This window comes from Alosa sapidissima, chromosome 9 (genome assembly GCF_018492685.1).
Source record: "Alosa sapidissima isolate fAloSap1 chromosome 9, fAloSap1.pri, whole genome shotgun sequence".
Taxonomy (NCBI): Eukaryota; Metazoa; Chordata; class Actinopteri; order Clupeiformes; family Clupeidae; genus Alosa; species Alosa sapidissima.
The window spans coordinates 4,362,512-4,379,507 of record NC_055965.1 but is presented as its reverse complement, the minus strand read 5'-3'; the positions used below and the strand labels follow the sequence as shown (position 1 = coordinate 4,379,507).

At 45.2% G+C, this 16,996-nt stretch overlaps 2 protein-coding genes across 3 annotated transcripts in view; one reads left to right on the top strand and one right to left on the bottom strand.

The window, feature by feature from the left end:
- The first annotated feature begins 8,360 nt into the window (after positions 1-8,360).
- LOC121719253 (oxidized low-density lipoprotein receptor 1-like) lies at positions 8,361-10,644 on the top strand. Its single transcript, XM_042104716.1, has one exon. It carries the CDS (start codon positions 8,989-8,991, stop codon positions 9,604-9,606), a length of 618 nt encoding a protein of 205 aa, XP_041960650.1. The 5' UTR covers positions 8,361-8,988; the 3' UTR covers positions 9,607-10,644.
- Positions 10,645-14,492: 3,848 nt separating this feature from the next.
- The window catches only part of rhot1b (ras homolog family member T1), an 18,571-nt gene continuing 16,067 nt past the window's right edge, over positions 14,493-16,996 (bottom strand). Inside the window, exons 19-20 of one of the 2 annotated variants that reach the window (XM_042104701.1) lie at positions 16,359-16,481; positions 14,493-15,569 (exon numbers count right to left, since the gene is read on the bottom strand). In XM_042104701.1, coding sequence (XP_041960635.1) covers positions 15,452-15,569; positions 16,359-16,481 — 241 coding nt within the window. In that variant the 3' untranslated portion in view covers positions 14,493-15,451. The remainder of the gene's footprint in view (positions 15,570-16,358; positions 16,482-16,996) is intronic. The other variant, XM_042104702.1, reaches the window with a different exon arrangement.

Here is a 16,996-nt window from a genome sequence, read left to right as displayed (position 1 = left end):
TGCGAGCGTGTGTGTGTGTGTGTGTGTGTGTGTGTGTGTCTGTGAATAGGCAACAGAATCCGCAGCACGGGTGGTGTGTCGGTCTCACTCCTCTTCCAGGACAGGTAACCGCTCCCGAACAGCTGATCAAATTAACCCTACTTGATTACATGTAATATTCCTGGTGGCAGCCACTACCTTCCTCTTGCTGGCCTATTGGGCCTAATATGTACTGCACTCCATCCTGAGAATCAAACCCAAGACTGACTTTTTAACTGAATTGCTTGTGAATAAATATTGTTTATTTTTTCATTGAAATACCACGTCTCTGTCATTACTGGCTTATCTGTGTGCGAGAGCCCTCTTGTCTAAATCAAGGTGTTGGAGGTCTAGCTAAAATACATCTTGGTGTGAAAGGCCCCAAGTGGCGTAGTCGAGCACTCTATAGTCAAGACTCTTGTCATCTGACTCCCGTGGTCACATATAGGTGAGGCATATGGGCTGCAGCTCTCCCTGATCACACTGGATTCAAGTAACTGATTAATATGGGCCTTTACCAGCTCATAGTCGGATGGGGGTATTCTCCGATACCTCTGCCGAATAGGAACATCGTCTATAAGGGGAATGTCATGTGACAAAAGGTCAGTGCAGCCCAAGTCCCCATCGTGGGAGGAGAACACAGTGTGGAACCTCCCCAGCAGTGCCTGGACTTGCTCCTGTCGGAGACGCAACAGTAGCAGTTACAGGTGGGACTTCAGTCACCCCTGCAGGTAGACTTACTACATGGACACATTGTAGCGTACCTAAGTGGGTGCGTGGGTATAGCAAAACATCAGTGGTACCAACATTAACTACTGGGATGCACGCTGTGCCATGTACAACTTTTACCAAGGCCGGAGAAGCAAGCAGCCCTGTAGGTAGGCCAGACTCTGGGGGTTCGAACAGGACCGTGCCACTGGCGTATTGAGCCGAACAGGTGGATAGAATTAACTTCATGGTCCCACCAGGGACACGACAGGCCCTCCGCCCTCGCACCTTAACTCGGCCAAACAAGTTAGAAGGGCACTGCATCTCAGCTACATGGCAGCGTTGGAATGCCTGGAAGAGGGGGATTGGGGCCTGAGATATTGGTGGCACTTCAAACAAAGATGAGCCATATTGCCCAAAGAGTTCCCGGTAGCACTTTCTAAGGACGTTCATTCCGAGCACCCCAGGAATGTTAGGACTCAGGCCACCTGGGGGATCCTTGACGACCAAGATCCCACAATTTGGTATCAACTTACCACAAAGCTCAACCTCCAACTCTGTGTAGCCCACGTAGGGGATGGCAAGCCCATTAGCTGCACGGAGTTGGAGCCAATGACATGGCCTGAGACTACTCTGGCCCAACGGCTCAAAATCCTTCTGAAAGAATGTCTCGGTAATCGTAGACACCATAGATCCGGTGTCTATTAGGCAGGGCACGTGCACCCCACCAATACATACGTCCAAATGGGGACATGACGCCATTAAGCTGGACATACCTGACCTACCACCAAATCCCTCTGAGCCAATAGACTCCCCACCCGAACTGTGACTCTGCAATTCGGTGGGTGCTAGTTTTCCGCCGGGGCTGAAGCAGACTGTTGGGACCCGCTAAACGATCGGGAAGCAGGAGCAAGGGACTGTGAGCGGGGGTGGACTCGCTCTCCATCGCAGTCCTGCGCAAAATGCCCAGGACGCTGGCACCTACGACAAATCACTGTCTGGCTGCGGAAAGGGCGGCGAGCCTGATGAGCCCCCTGAAGTGAAGCAATGCTCCGTGTCAACTGATTCAACTGGTCTTGTTGTTGCTTAAGGAGTTCCTTCAACTCACCAAGTTCAGAATCACGTGACTGGCTGCCCGCAGGCGAGCGAGATCCACCCTGAACGCCATACTGAATGCCGTGGGTGGATGGGAGAGAGTAACTACGTCCTCTGGCGCCCCCTGGCAATCCCTCCCGTTCCCACCGGATGGCCTCTGCCCGCACTTCTAGCAAAGTGAAGAGTGGCTGCCTTCGCACTAATTGTTTAAGTTCTCGTCGCAGGGCCCCATCAAGAACATACTCTGTGAATTGGTCCCGCAGTAGAACCTCAGCATTGGGCACTGCATCAGGAGCAGACTGCTGAACTCTTCCCATTAAATTCAATAAAGCTAAAGAGAATTCCTGCAGGGTCTCTCCTTCCTGTTGCTTTCTAGAGAACAATGCCTCTTGTAGGGCAACATATGGCTCAGAACACCCGTATAACTCTCTCAGGATAGCAATAATTCTGTCCGGGTCCTTACGCTCTACGTTAGAACGAAATTTGATCTCTTCTCTCGGCTCCCCTACGAGGTGATCGAAAAGAAAGAAAGCCTGATCAATAGGAGACAGGTGCCGGGCACGCATACATGCCTGTGCTTCTTCCACCCACTCGTCTATGCTAATGCCCGTTTTACCACTAAAGGTGGGACATTTCCGGTCTCGTGGCAAAAAGACCAGTCTTTCAGTCACTGGGAGTGAGGGGGCATCAGGCTGTCCTGGCCTAGGCTGTGGAACAGATGCACGTTCTTGTCTTAACCGTTCATTATCAGCTTTTAATTGCGCAATCATGTCCCTAAGCTCTTGCAACTCCTGTTCCATGATAGAAAATTACTGTACTTACAGAAGGTGATCGGTCACAGCCAAAATCAAAAGGAGATGGCCGGGTGGTCTTCAAACGACAGCCGTTGCTGTTTTGAAAATACAGACAAACGCTCACACAAACATAAAACAACCACTCATACAACACACAGAAACAGTCACTCATGCAACACACTGCTCTATGTACCACAACTTTGCACCCCTTCCCCCCCCCCCCCCCAAAAAAAAAAAGAAACAGAAAAGAATCACACGCCTTTGCTCCAATTCAGACTACCCTGCTCGCAGCGCCAAATTGTGACAGTAGCCTACCTTGTATATAAACAGTCACCAGGTTGTAATACCCTGTTACCCAGGAACCTACCCGTTAAATTAACCTGATAATTTCCTGTTTACCACTAGGGTCACACAAGTTGGTAGTCTGAATAATAGGCAGAGACGTGAGATTACAATACAAAAACTATTACAATTTATTTATTTAAAACAGGATCAATGTACATGCACTTCAATACCAGAGCAACACCATGTAATGCTAGATCGTCAGGATCAATGTTGAAACTAGATTGGGCTTACCGTAGAGGGCAGATGTCAAAGCCTCTGAGGCGAAATCTGTGATTCAAACCACACTGCAAATCAAAATGAAAAGGTGACTTATCTAAACTAATTAACACAGCACACACGATAAGGGATGGACACCACCAGAGGAGAATACACCCTCCAACATGCGCCCAATGTAGCCCCCAGCAGGAGAGACAAGCAACATACACAGGGAAAGCCCACTTGACAGTACATGCAGTAGAAAAACAAACAAAAACAAATGAGTACAAATAAGACAAAACAAAATACAGAGAAAAGCACAGAGCATCAATAGAGCAGCAAGCAAACCAAACTCCCACACATGCACACTCATGCAACAAACACGCACGTCCGCACTAAACTGGCCCAAGCAGATAGCCACCACCAGGTTAGCTAGCAATCATGCATCAGAGACGCAGCGATGGAAGTCCACAGAGAGAAGCGGAAGGCGCTCCACACAGCAAACCCCAAACAGGAACAAAACAGCAAGGCCGTCACCACATCAGGATACCATACAGATCCTATAAGGAGTACAGAGTCATTACTCTAACGTTATGCTTAATTTAGGTAAATCGAGGTAAATAAAGCTACAACCTACCATGCAACAGCTAACGTCAGATGTAGGAAGCCCGGACAGCGCAACACTCTGTGATGTTGCTGTAATTAACAGATAACGTAAACGAGTGGCCTAGCTATGCGATAATGTTTGCACACAGGAAGGAGTACACCTACCTAAGCTGGAATTGATGAGCACACCGGGGGAAAGAGCAGCCGTGACAATATCCAGCCAGTAGTTTAGCAGCAACTTCGGTTACTGGAACGTAAACAAGTTCTGAACTTTCCGGCACATCAGTGCACAAACGAATGTTCATCAGACAAAGACTCAAGCCTACCTGGAGCAAATGGTGGAACAAACTACAGCCAAACGTCGGGGATAGGCGATAGGTCGGTCAGAGTCGTCCCTGGACAAAGCAGACGTCTGCCCTGGATAGCCGCGCTTCCTTTTTATGGAGCACAGCTGTCAATTACCCACTTACGAAGTAGGTGGGGCAGGAGCGAGACACAACAAAACCCATCACAATGCTCCAGGTAAGGACTCGTCCGGCTACACATGCAGTCGACTCAGACTCTCTACGGACAGTTTTTAATGTTTATCAGAAAATAACTACTCAGTATTCTGATTGAGTATAATTTTCGGGACAATTAGGGCAGGATTCGGGATTCGGGACAACTGCTTGGATATCGGGACTGTCCTGAATTTTTCGGGACGTCTGGTCACCCTAAGCTACTTATAACAAACTGATAAGCCTCAACTTTAAGTGCCCAGTATTTCCGCCATAGACAGTAAAAGATGTCCGCTGGCTTGTTCCGCAGGCTGTTTAAACGATGTCATATTTTGGTTACAATGACCCGGTTGTTCGTATTTTTTGGGACATTTCGCTCAGGTTCTCTTCTCTGCCATGGACATTTTTGTAGGCTACTTTGCTACGTTTGCTATGTCCTTGTTGGAGAGTAATGATTTGTGTCACGTTCAGGTGGTGTGACGGATCGCGTACAAACCAATAAAGTGTCAGAATGGGATATGTTTATAGCCTACTTCTCGTCCAACCACAATCAAATTCTCTCTATCTGGGTGAGGCGATTTTGTTTTTCAACGATGAGTCGGAATAAAAACAAGCCGAAATGAATTAGGAGTGACGAGGCTATTTTTAAAATGAAGGAGTAGAAAGTACAAATACTTGCTTGAAAATGTAGAGTAGAAGTAAAAAGTCGGCTCAAAAATAATTACTCCAGTAAAGTATAGATACCCAAAATGTCTACTTAAGTAATGTAACGAAGGATTTGTACTTCGTTACTTGACACCTCTGCAAACTACTGCTAAAAGTAATTTACTACAAGCGCTTCACTCACATCCATCTGGGAACTCTGCAGATTATAGACAGAGAAAGCATATAGGCCTGCTTTGGGTAAAGAACACAGTTGCATGTCCAGTGTAGCTACACGGAGAATGACAGTGTCTTGGAGCGGCCGCAGCCCCTCAACTCCACTTCCAACGTCACTGATTCCGACAGATAGGCCTACGCCCGACACTTCTGTTTTTTAGCTGGGGGTGGTGGAGTTGACTGGACAGGCTTCAGACGTTACCAATTTATCATCATCCATTGCATCTGGCCTCTGAAAAAACTTTTAAGACTAGTCTGCCTGGGCCTGACCATGTTTGAACCGCCTCACTCATTTGTTCGTTGTTTAACATGGACATTTTAAGCGTGCGCTTCATATTTGAAATGCAGCATAGGCTATGCGTGTTGTTTAATAGCATACTTTTCAAACGGTAGAGCCTGTTCATTAAAAAAACATAGCCAGAGGATGTATAATATAGGCTTACATATTAAGGCTTATTCTCAAATTCAGATTGCGTTAGGGGACGGGATTATTAGCTAATTTCAATCGGACAATTTGACCCGGAGAGATTTCATTTTGTCGGACATTTCATTTTTTTTCCGGCCAATGTCCGGTAATTACTGGACAACGGAAACCCTGCGGCACACATCCGCAGCACTCCATTTCCGCAGCATCTTGTTCCGTAGGTCGGATAGGAAATTCCATCCTCCTCCGTCTTTTAACTCCTATTTAAGTCCTATAAACCAATCTTTTCTCCTTCCCGCTCCCTCTATTCATTCTCTTCTCCTGACCAGGAAGCAGGCCGCTCTTGACAGCGCTTTCCTGCACCACACGCTCCAGAGCGTATCACTCCGCTGCTTCAGCCACAGCCACGCCAGCGGCCCAGGTTCTTAACCACCGACTCCACTTCTTCAGACGGCCCTGGTAGCGACCGCGTCGCTACTCCCTCCGCCCCCTCTTCCCCTTCCCCACCCACTTCCCCCAGCCAGGACCCGGTCCAGGGCTGCCCCTCTTCCAGTCGTTCCGACGACTGCTCCCTCCCTTCCCCCTTTTTCCCCCTCCCCATTCCATTCCCGGAGTCACGTCTGTACAGCACGCCACGACTCATGAAGAGGCGTCCGTTCAAACTCACCTCGCTAGCTCCCTATTTTCTTTACGAGTTAGCAAGCACCTGGTCTCAGCCGGCTCCGGTAGGGACAGTGTCGCTACCCCCTACCCCCCACCCCCCACCCCACCACCCATCCGTTCCCCGGCTCCGCGCTTGACCAGCCTGCCGCAGTGGGTTATCAGCACTCCGCGAGTGCTTCGGATCACAACGTCCCATTCCGGTTCCCCAGCTAATCACTAGCCACAGCAAAGGCCCTTCGACCACCTCCTCACGCTGCATGCTCCAGCTTTAACATCCCGTTCCGTCTACCCAGCTATTCATTAGCCACAGCCATTTCATTCCATCTGGATACTCATCATTCATGCTATTCATGCCTTATCTGCCTATCATGTATTATGTGTTGTATGTCGTATCATGCTGAATATGTCATGTTTTATCAGGTAATGGTATTCTAAAAGTATTCTTTCAGCCCAGGTTGAATTATTTAAGGCTGCCACAGATAGTACGGAATGAGCTTGGACTCAATGCAACAACAGCTTCAGGGAGACCCATGCAGCAACTGCTCCACTGAGCTCCTGCTACCCTGCTACAAGGGCACTGCTGAGCCCCAAGACCCATGCAACGACTGCTTTGCTGAGCTCCAAGAACCACGCAGCAACTGCTCCGCTGAGCTCCTGCAACCCTGCTACAACGGCTCCTCTGAGCCCCAAGACCCATGCAGCAAAAGCTACACAGAGCTACAGGACCCATGCAACGACGGCATTGCTCAGCCCCACGAACCACGCAGCAACAACTATGTCGAGCTCCAGGACCCATGCAACGATGGCTTCACTGAGCCCCAAGACTCATGCAACGACGGCTTCGCTCAGTCCCAAGAACCATGCAGCAACAACTACGCCGAGCCCCAAGACCCATGCAACGACTACTTCGCTGAAGCCCCAAGAACCACGCAACAACTAAGCCAAGATCCAGGACCCACGCAACAGCAGCTACGCTGAGCCCCAAGACCCATGCAACGACTGCTTTGCTCAGCCCCAAGAGCCATGCAGCAACAACTAAGCCGAGATCCAGGACCCATGCAACGTCGGCTCCACCAAGCCCCGAGAACCATGCAGCAACAACTACGCCGAGCTCCTGGACCCATGCAACGTCGGCTCCACCAAGCCCCGAGAACAATGCAACAGCAGCTACGCCGAGGCCCAAGACCCATGAAATGATGGCTTCGCTGAGCCCCATAACCATGCAGCAAATGCACCGAGCTCCATGACCCATACAGCAGCAGCTACACCGAGGCCCAAGATCCGTGCATGACTGCTCTGCTGAGCCCAAATCCCCATGCACAACAGCTCCACCGAGCCCCAGGACCCAGGCAACGACGGCTCCACCGAGCCCCAGGACCCAGGCAACGACGGCTCCAACTAGCCCCAGGACCCATGCAGAAGCAGCTCCACTGAGCCCATAGGACCTTTAGGAACAGCTCCGCCAAGGTTTAGGACCCATCTAATGACTGCTCCGCTGAGCCCCAAGACCATGCAGCAACGTCTCGGCTGAACCCCGAGACCCTCGCGGCAGCAGCTCTGCTGAACCCTGACACCATCGTTCCCACGGTTATGCAATACATGAATGTCCGCCGCTGAGCAAGCGCAACGAAGATCCACTCTTGCGTGCTTGCCTCGCTATACTTCGCAAAGGGTTCATGTCACCGCACTCTGATTCACCCTCCATCATGTTTACCGGCCTCCTTTGGGCTGCTGAGATGTAGTGAGTCTACATGCCCCTCGTCTCATTTCATTCCCGATGGCAGATCTTGAGAGTTAGACCAGGACACAATACGTTTACTACCAATCAGATTAAACCGATCAGTTCCGGAAAGGACACTCCTATTCATATCCAACTCTGCCTCAGATCCTCAGCTTTCATACCCATCACACTACATCTCATATCGGTCAGCTCAAGCATCACCTACTAACCCGCTCTCTACATCTCAGATGAAGGGTACCCATCACTCGTCACAGGTTCCAGACTCTAATATATATCCTTGTCAAATCCGGTTCCCGCAGGCCGCTACTCTGTGCATTCAGGCTAGGAGCTGCTACTACAGCTGCATGCATTGGCCTATCAGAGCAGCAATCAAATACTGAGCCGTTGGTCCACAGATGCCTATCAGATGCTACAGTCCTACTGTACATCCACTCCATCTATGACTTGCTAAGCAAGCGCAAATGTAATTTCGGTAGTGGCTTTCCTTTCTGCTCTTTTGGGGTGCAAGCGGCCATCGTTCTATCGCGATCTCCGCTTCAGGCATTCCATGACCACGGCCAGCTACCAAACACGCGCTTAGCTTACAGTATACACTCAGTATAGCAATCATGCCGACGGGCGAACTAGTGAAAGTATGTTGGAACAGTGCCCTCCTAAGTAGATGATGTGCAATGTTGGGCAAAAAAAAATGAAAAATGGGGCTACAGGTTAAGTTATTTTATACTTTATTTTGCTGCACACACATGTTTGAGTGGAAGCCAGACTGAATTTACTCCTCCCACAAAATATGAGTTACGGAAATTCAGAGATATTTTTGTAATGTGGCAAGATTTCATAAAAACAGAAGTAACACTGACACTTCTGAGAAACTGACACTTCTGTAACTATGAAAAAGGAAGCTTTTTTTTTTAATAAACCCCCACATTGGTTCCTCCAAACTTCAAATCCTAAGAGACCCTTCCGGTCATAAGATAGTGACAATTGTTCATCATCACTTCAGCAGCTCCAACAGTGACAACAGATATGTCAGGAGATGGAATATATGCAAACAATGACAACTTTAATATGAGTCCCACTTCTCAAAAAGCAGATTCAGGAACAGAGGGAAGAATCTACGCCAATGTGAGTCCTTGTGGCAGACCTGAGAAGTCTACAGCCTCCAAGCCCTCTGGAGCGGTGAAGAACTACACTAGATGGGCCGCGGTGTGTCTGGGACTGCTGTGTGTTCTGCTGCTAGCACTCAACATAGGATTGGGAATCAAATACCTTCTGGAGAAACGCCAGCTACAGGCTGAGAGGGAGCACCTGCTAGCAAGCCATGTGAATATCACCATAGAAAGAGACCAGGCATTGGCCAGTAATACCAACCTAACCAGACAGATGTATCAGCTACTCCGCACCAATGGCCAGCTTCAAGCCAGAATCTCTAAACTGGAAAAGAGATGTCCCTCAGGATGGAGATATTTTAACACCAAATGTTACCTCATCTCTTCTTCAAAGAATACGTGGTCTGAAAGCAGACAACGATGCAAAGACATTGGAGGAGACCTGGTGATCATCAACGACAAAGAGGAGCAAGTTTTCATTCATGGATTGGGAATCCCGGTTTGGATTGGTCTGAGGAAGATCCAGGGTGGGTAGAAATGGGTGGATAACACACTTTTGTCCACAAAATACTGGGATTCAGGACAACCCAATGATGAAAACGAGGACTGTGTTGTCAGTGGTTGCCCTGCAGGTGACCCATTTTCAATATGGCATGATTATCTATGCAGCGTGAAACACAGTTTCATTTGTGAGATGTCTTCTTACATGTTATACTGAAAAAATCTGTTACATATTTTGCTGCATAATAAAAATGAAAAAAAGATGGTAAGCAATTTTTGGAGCAAACTTTCATTCATGGACTGAAAATATTTGTTTGGATTGGGCTGAGGAACAGCCAGGGTGTGTTAGAATCGGTGGATTGCACACAATTGTCCACAAGCTACTGAGATCAACCTGATCGTGTGACGAGGACCGTGTTGTTGATGCTGATAAAGGTGATACACTCTTCAGCTGGTACCCATGTAGCGAAAAATGGGCCTATTGTTTCATTTGAGGGATTCCTGCATACATGTAATACCCACAAAGTCACTTGAGAAAAAAATCAACATGGAGACTGTACAAACTTATTGATTTTCCATGACACTATGTGTTTGTTAGCCTGTCGATGAGACATCTAATTCATACCTGTATGAGAAAATAATATGATACACTATTGTATCTTTAAATAATCAAAAATGAAACAGAATCAGTCCAAAAAAGATCAAAGAAGAGGAAATGAAAGGAACTACTGCGAATATCAATCAAATGTGAAGCCCATCAACAAGATTGCTGATATTTATTCATTGATTCGTATGTAGAACAAGTCTGTGAAATATATTCTATGCATTCATAAGGTGCTTAATCATTATGGAAACTGCCATAACAAAAATAATGTTCTCAATGTCCCTATAGCTTCTCAATTACCTTTGTTGTTTAACTTTTTGTGGTTTATAAGTTAGAGATTTATGGCAGATAGCCACATGACAGGGTAAAAATAAGATTTGATATTTTGCATTATAATAAAGTTGAAAGGTTGATAATAAAGTTGGAATGTTTTAAATTATTGTAGATGTACCGCAAAGCGGTACAAAATATGACCTCAGTTCAGTCCTGCACATTCTCTTCACAAAAATAAATCACGCTTGTCAATTTGTCTCCATCTCCTGCTCTTGCTCTTTGTTTATGTAAATGAGTGTGTATGAAAATGTGTGTGTGAATGTAGTGTTTTTTTTAGTGTATATGTGTGCTTCTGAGTGTGTTCACTTGTGAGTGTGTATGTGGGGGTAATGGGGTGCTGGTGCGTGCGTGTTTGTGTGCCTGCTTGTGTTTATGTTTTTATCTGTGTGCTTATGTGGGTGTGTTTGTGTGTGCATGCTTGTGTACGTTTGTTTGTGTGTATGCATGTGTGTGTATGTGTGTGCATGGGTGTGTGTGTGTGTGTGTAGCTGATATGCCCCCCCGTGAACAGAATTCCAGGAAACTTGGCATACATTCAGAGGGTGTCATAATGGTCCTATGCTTTAAATTCTGTGCAGTTTCTAATATGTCAGTCAGAGAAACCTGCAATTACAACACCTTGTTTTGCATTTTCATTTTTAACTAGGTGGCGCTATATCTCAAATGAGCAGATATGGGATGGTTTGACAAGGCCCCATGAGACTAACATACAAAAAAAGTTGTACTGCTTAATGCTATATACCTGATGCAACCGCATTGAGTTACATGACAAATTTGGACTGCTGAACTGACTGCTTGACCCCCTCATTGCTGCTTGCAGCTATATTTACTACTTTTAATTTATTCTTTAAACATGAGCTGGCTCTTGAGCAAAACAATTTCATTACGTATAATTCCTTTGATGAATACATAAACTACTTGAAAATTGGAAATTATATGAAACATAGTGCTTTACTTTTGGAAAATTAAAGTACGAAATTTAAATGCGAACAGCTTGTTGTAAGTTAAAAATAGTTCAACTTTTAAGGTTGCGTTTTTTTTTCCAACAATAGGTCATTGCTTGGTTGCCTGCCACATTGTTGAAAAAAAAGACCTCAAAAGCTGAACTATTTTTAACTTTCTGCGCCTCATGGTTTTAGAAGCCTTGCCTTTTTCTGCTTGTGCCCTGCTCTTAAACGCAAGTCAGTCGCACCATTCCATAAAGAAACAACGGAATTGAAGCGCCTGAGGTGCATTCAGTCATTCATTCCTTATTCAGTCCCTGTTGTGCATGCAGACATCTGAATGAAGAACATGGGTAAGGATTTCATTTCCTGTTTGTAAGGTTGATTAGGAAAGGGTTACACTTTTAATATCACATTTCTACCATTAAATATAGGCCTATCCTACATGCTCATGGTCGTGTATCTTTTACCCAATATTCAGGGTCAGGGAGATACACTATTAGAAGATTCCTTCCACTGCCAAGTAGCCTAAGTCACACGAGCATGCAAAAAAAGATATTGTTTCTTTGATTCTGATTTCCAAACTTATTTTTATATTTATTTTTATTTTCCAGAGTTTTGGGATCCATCCTTTCGATACTTCTTGTTCGTCATGTGGATTAGCATTATTGTGGGAATATATATTCTGATGTATTTGAGAAAGAGAACAGATGAAGTCTTTGCGAGAGTTAAAGCACTGATGCATGAAGATGTGACTTCCGCACAGGAAATACAGATGAGAATGATTATTGTGAAGTAGAGATACTTGAATAATTTATTTGAAGATCATTGCCACCTGATGGCCAAACTGCTGTTTTTCAGTACACTATGTCTCTTCATTGCGATTAAAAAAGAATGCCTGAGTTTTTGATGGTAAACAGGCTTGGTTGGGAAATCGCCTACTTATAGCGCACCCAATAATCACCTCTCCAGTAATGTAGCATGCCTTGTTTCGTGGACAGAATGACTTTCGTGTGACGAAATACATTTATTCATTAAAATGTTACATCGTAACGCCTTTTGTCCACGGAATGCACAAATTGGTTTGCATTGTGTCCACGAAACACTGAAGTGAGCACATCATTTCGTGGACGAAATTGACTGGTGGTCTTTTTCTTTCGTGGACATAATGCTGAATGCAGTATTCACTGTCGTAGACGAAATGTTTGGTCAAAAGTAATTCTGTCTACGTAAATCCTACGGAATGCACCTACATCATTCTGTGCATCCTATTTCAATTTCGTCCACAGAATTATTGTGTTGTTACAGAAGGCATTCCGTCCACGCAATAGTAACTTAACAACTTACGAAATGCATTCAGTGACATATGCTTTAAATTTGTGCATTCCGTGGACAAAAGGCGTAAAGATGTAGCACATTCGTAATGAATATATGTATTTCGTCACACGAAAGTCATTCTGTCCACGAAATAAGGCATGTTACATTTGGCGCCCCATTCTTCTGTGCATCTGAAATAAACTGATACCCTGCACAGACAATGCCACTTGTAAGCATAATCTGACTAATAAATATAAATATTCATACAACAGATAATGTTCTTTCTTTTCTAAATCATGTGGCTCTAGACTGTAGCCATGGAGTCAGCGGGGAGGGTTGTCAAATATGCATGGTGGGTGAATCAGTTCCTGTCATTCTATTATGTATAAATTCATGAAAACATGAGGTGATATGTGTATGTTTTCTTTTAAACTATAATGTCTAAATAATACTGTTTTTCTCATTTTCATGTGCCACTTTATCTTATGCCTCAAGGGTTGAATAAATTACAACCATAAATTTAGCTCCAAGCGGCAATGGCTTGGCATGACCCCCCCTCCCCTTACATTAATCTTAGGTCCATATCCCTTCCTGCTCAACTCTGCTGACCTCTTGGTGACCACAAGACTCAATGAATAAAGGGGCGCTATGGAGTCCCTGGGCTGCAATTGGGGCCAAATGAGGGTCGAGGGACGATATGGTTGCAAAATTTCATTATTTGTCGCCCGTGGAAACCATGACCATAACAATTAATAACCTGTGAGGTTTGAACCATGTCAAATGTATCACACATTTCCTGTTTTCCACACATTTCCATGTGGCAAGGTCTGCAAATTCATCATATCTCTATTTCAGCACATTACAACCTATCAAAAAAGCTCCTCAATTTAGAATGACCAACATCTCAACATTATGTATACCAAAAAGCGAGATCCAAGGTCTAACAAGAGCCAAGGAGCAGGACCGGAGCACACAATGCTTAAAGTGATTTTTATTAGTGCAAACCGACTAACATTTCGACGCCTATGCGTCTTCTTCAGAGTCAAAATTTCCGTGAGCACCAACCAGGCTGAAGCACAAGTGACTCCCTTCTACTATAATGTATACCAACTTTGACATGAATCGAAGAATTAAGTGAAACTCTATGGCAACCATGAGACTCGGTGACATAAGGCGGAGTCCCTGTGCCACATCTGGGGTCAAGCCTTTGTCTCAGAGTATTTACTGAGAGTCTAGAGGTGTATGGCAAATTTCAGTCACATGAACCACCTCAAAAAAGGCAAAATCGAATAGAGGAAACATATTTAAATTAATCTTATCGCTATTTCAGCATATTACAGATAACAAAAATATCTTTGCAATATAACATCAGCAACATCTTCACATCATACCACATTTGACATGAATTGGATGAACCTCCTACGTATGAGGAGTGAGTCCAAATTGATCATGTGACATCAGTGTGATAGCCATAAGAGTGTGACTAAGGTATAATGAGGTACGGCAGGCATGACAGCTATACAGGTGAAAAGCTGTGGACTGGACAGGACATGACAGTGAGTGTGTGTGTGTGTAATATGTGTGTGTGTGTAATAGTAATAGTATTGTGTGTGCACACACACACACATCACCCTTAACCTTCCACTGCACTCTCTCAGTTGCACGGTGTAACAGCTTTCGTGTTTAAAGCTCTACCCACAGTAACTTACAACACACCAGTCATGGCTTTAGCAGCAACCATTTATTGTAAACTTTGGAAAGTATGAAAAAGAAACAAAAACTAACTTTGAACAAACTCTCAACTGATGGTGTTCGTAAGGTGCGGGAGAGGGATCTCTTTCACAACACAGAGGAATGTAGTTGGTCGCTGATCTCCTTGCAAGAGCACGTGTCTGAGGAGATGACACAGCATGCACATCCAGTCTAACAGATGCAGGTCTTGTGTTAAAGCATGATGAACCTTTCACATACACATGGTGCCAGGGTGCATGGGATGACTGGCCAGATGAGTGTCCACCCCACTGGCCACTATATAATATGAACACTTCTTGATGCATGATCACACATGCAAAACTACCAACTGGGAAGAATTAATTGAAGTATATATTGAAATATGTTATCTAGCTTATGTATTTACCTGTTCTAAGTCCTTCATTTCCAAGTCTTCTGGTCTTATTTGACCATCAGTGCACATAATGGTAATATGAATCACCTCTGGCCCACCTGTGGCTTTCAGAAACCTGCCTGCAAAACTAATCTCAAACAACTGAATATAACACTTCAGGAGCCCATTTGTGCATTACAGCTGATGTATGAAAGCTTATTATCCATCATGACTCCTTTGTTTTACACCATTTCATGGGGAAAGATAAATATATATGTATATACACTAACAATGTACATTATTCACAAGGATATCCAAGGTCTCCTGTTACCTATTTCAAGAGTCAGACAACTGAGAAGAGAAATTCAACATAGTGTGTGGGCATTGACTCCTCTATCAAGTCAGTATAAATATAAATACCTATGATATTGCCACAGAGGGCAGAGCATTATACACACCCATGTACAAAATGACACATAGCTTTTCTAAGTGGAAACTCTTAAGTCTTCGTTTGGAGAATGTTTGTTTGTGTTTGACGTTGGGAGAAACCTGCAGGGAGAGGTTGTTGGGGGCTCAGTCACCGGGACCTGAGCATGGCCCTGTACATGGCAAAGCCCAGCACCACAAACACTGTGGCTCCAACGCTTGCCTTCAACCAGAAGGTGGAGCTCTTCAGGTCCGCCTGCGTCATGTGCCTGAGGTATGGACAGACAGACAGACAGACAGACAGGAGGGGGGTGGGTGGGGGGTGAAAAAAGAAAGTGTTAAAAGCAGAATGAAAAGCTGCTTGATTCTAAACTGGCTGACCAGAGACTGTGTTTAATATGTTTATGTAACCTGCAGTAAAATGAAAGAGTTTATAAAAAAAACTGCATGCAATGCAATAAATACAGCAGTCTGTCCTTGGCAAAAGGCCTTAATAAGATTAGAATGTTTGTCTTATCTTTTAAGACTCAACAGGAATGAAATGTCATAACATGGACCATAGTAAGCTCTTCTAAACTGTAAAAGACAGTACAGCTAACAATTTTCTGAAAATACAAAAGACACAAAGTCTATATGTGTTTACACTGAGTCACACCGGCATGTCATTCTATCATACCAGAGGAAGACCTACAGTCACTATGGCAGCATTCTGAAGGTCAAAAGAAAGACACAAAGACATGACCAATAAAACAATTAAATGATACAAGGATACAAGGAAGTTTATTGTCACATGCATATAGTTACTGGAAGTAAGAAACAATGAGTGTGACATGAAACAGATGAGTGATGGAGACCATGGAAACAAGAGACAAGGACAAACCAAAGAGGAACAGAAAATGGCCGACAAGTTGACAAGCGGACACAAACACGGAGATGAAGCAGCAAAACGACACGGCGACAGTCATCAAGCTGACGAAGGAGAACAAAAGAGATGGAACGATGAGAAGGAGTGTGTGGTTGTTTTGTTTTGTTTTGTTGGAGGAACGAGTCGGGAGAACCTGCTGAAAATGACGGTGTAGATTTTGGCCTTCACAGTCTGCATCAGCTCAGAGTTGAGGAAGTTCTGACAGAGACAGAAGGTGCACCGGTTGCACGTGCACATGCAGCGCAGACGAGCGTGGCTGAGAGAAGAAACACACACAACACACCCACACCCACACACACACACACACACACACACACACACACACCCATACACACACACACACACACACACACACCCATACACACACACACACACACACACACACAACACACCCTCACCCATACACACACACACACACACACATACCCAAACACACACACACACACACACACACACACACACACACACACACACACACACATACCCAAACACACACACACACACACACACACACACACACACACACACACACACCCATACCCAAACACACACACACACACACACACACACACACACACACACACACACACACATACCCACACACACACACACACACCCACCCATACCCACACACACACATACCCACACACACACACACACACACACACATACCCACACACACACACACACACACACACATACCCAAACACACACACCACCCATACACACACACACACACACACACACCCAAACACACACCCTCACACATAC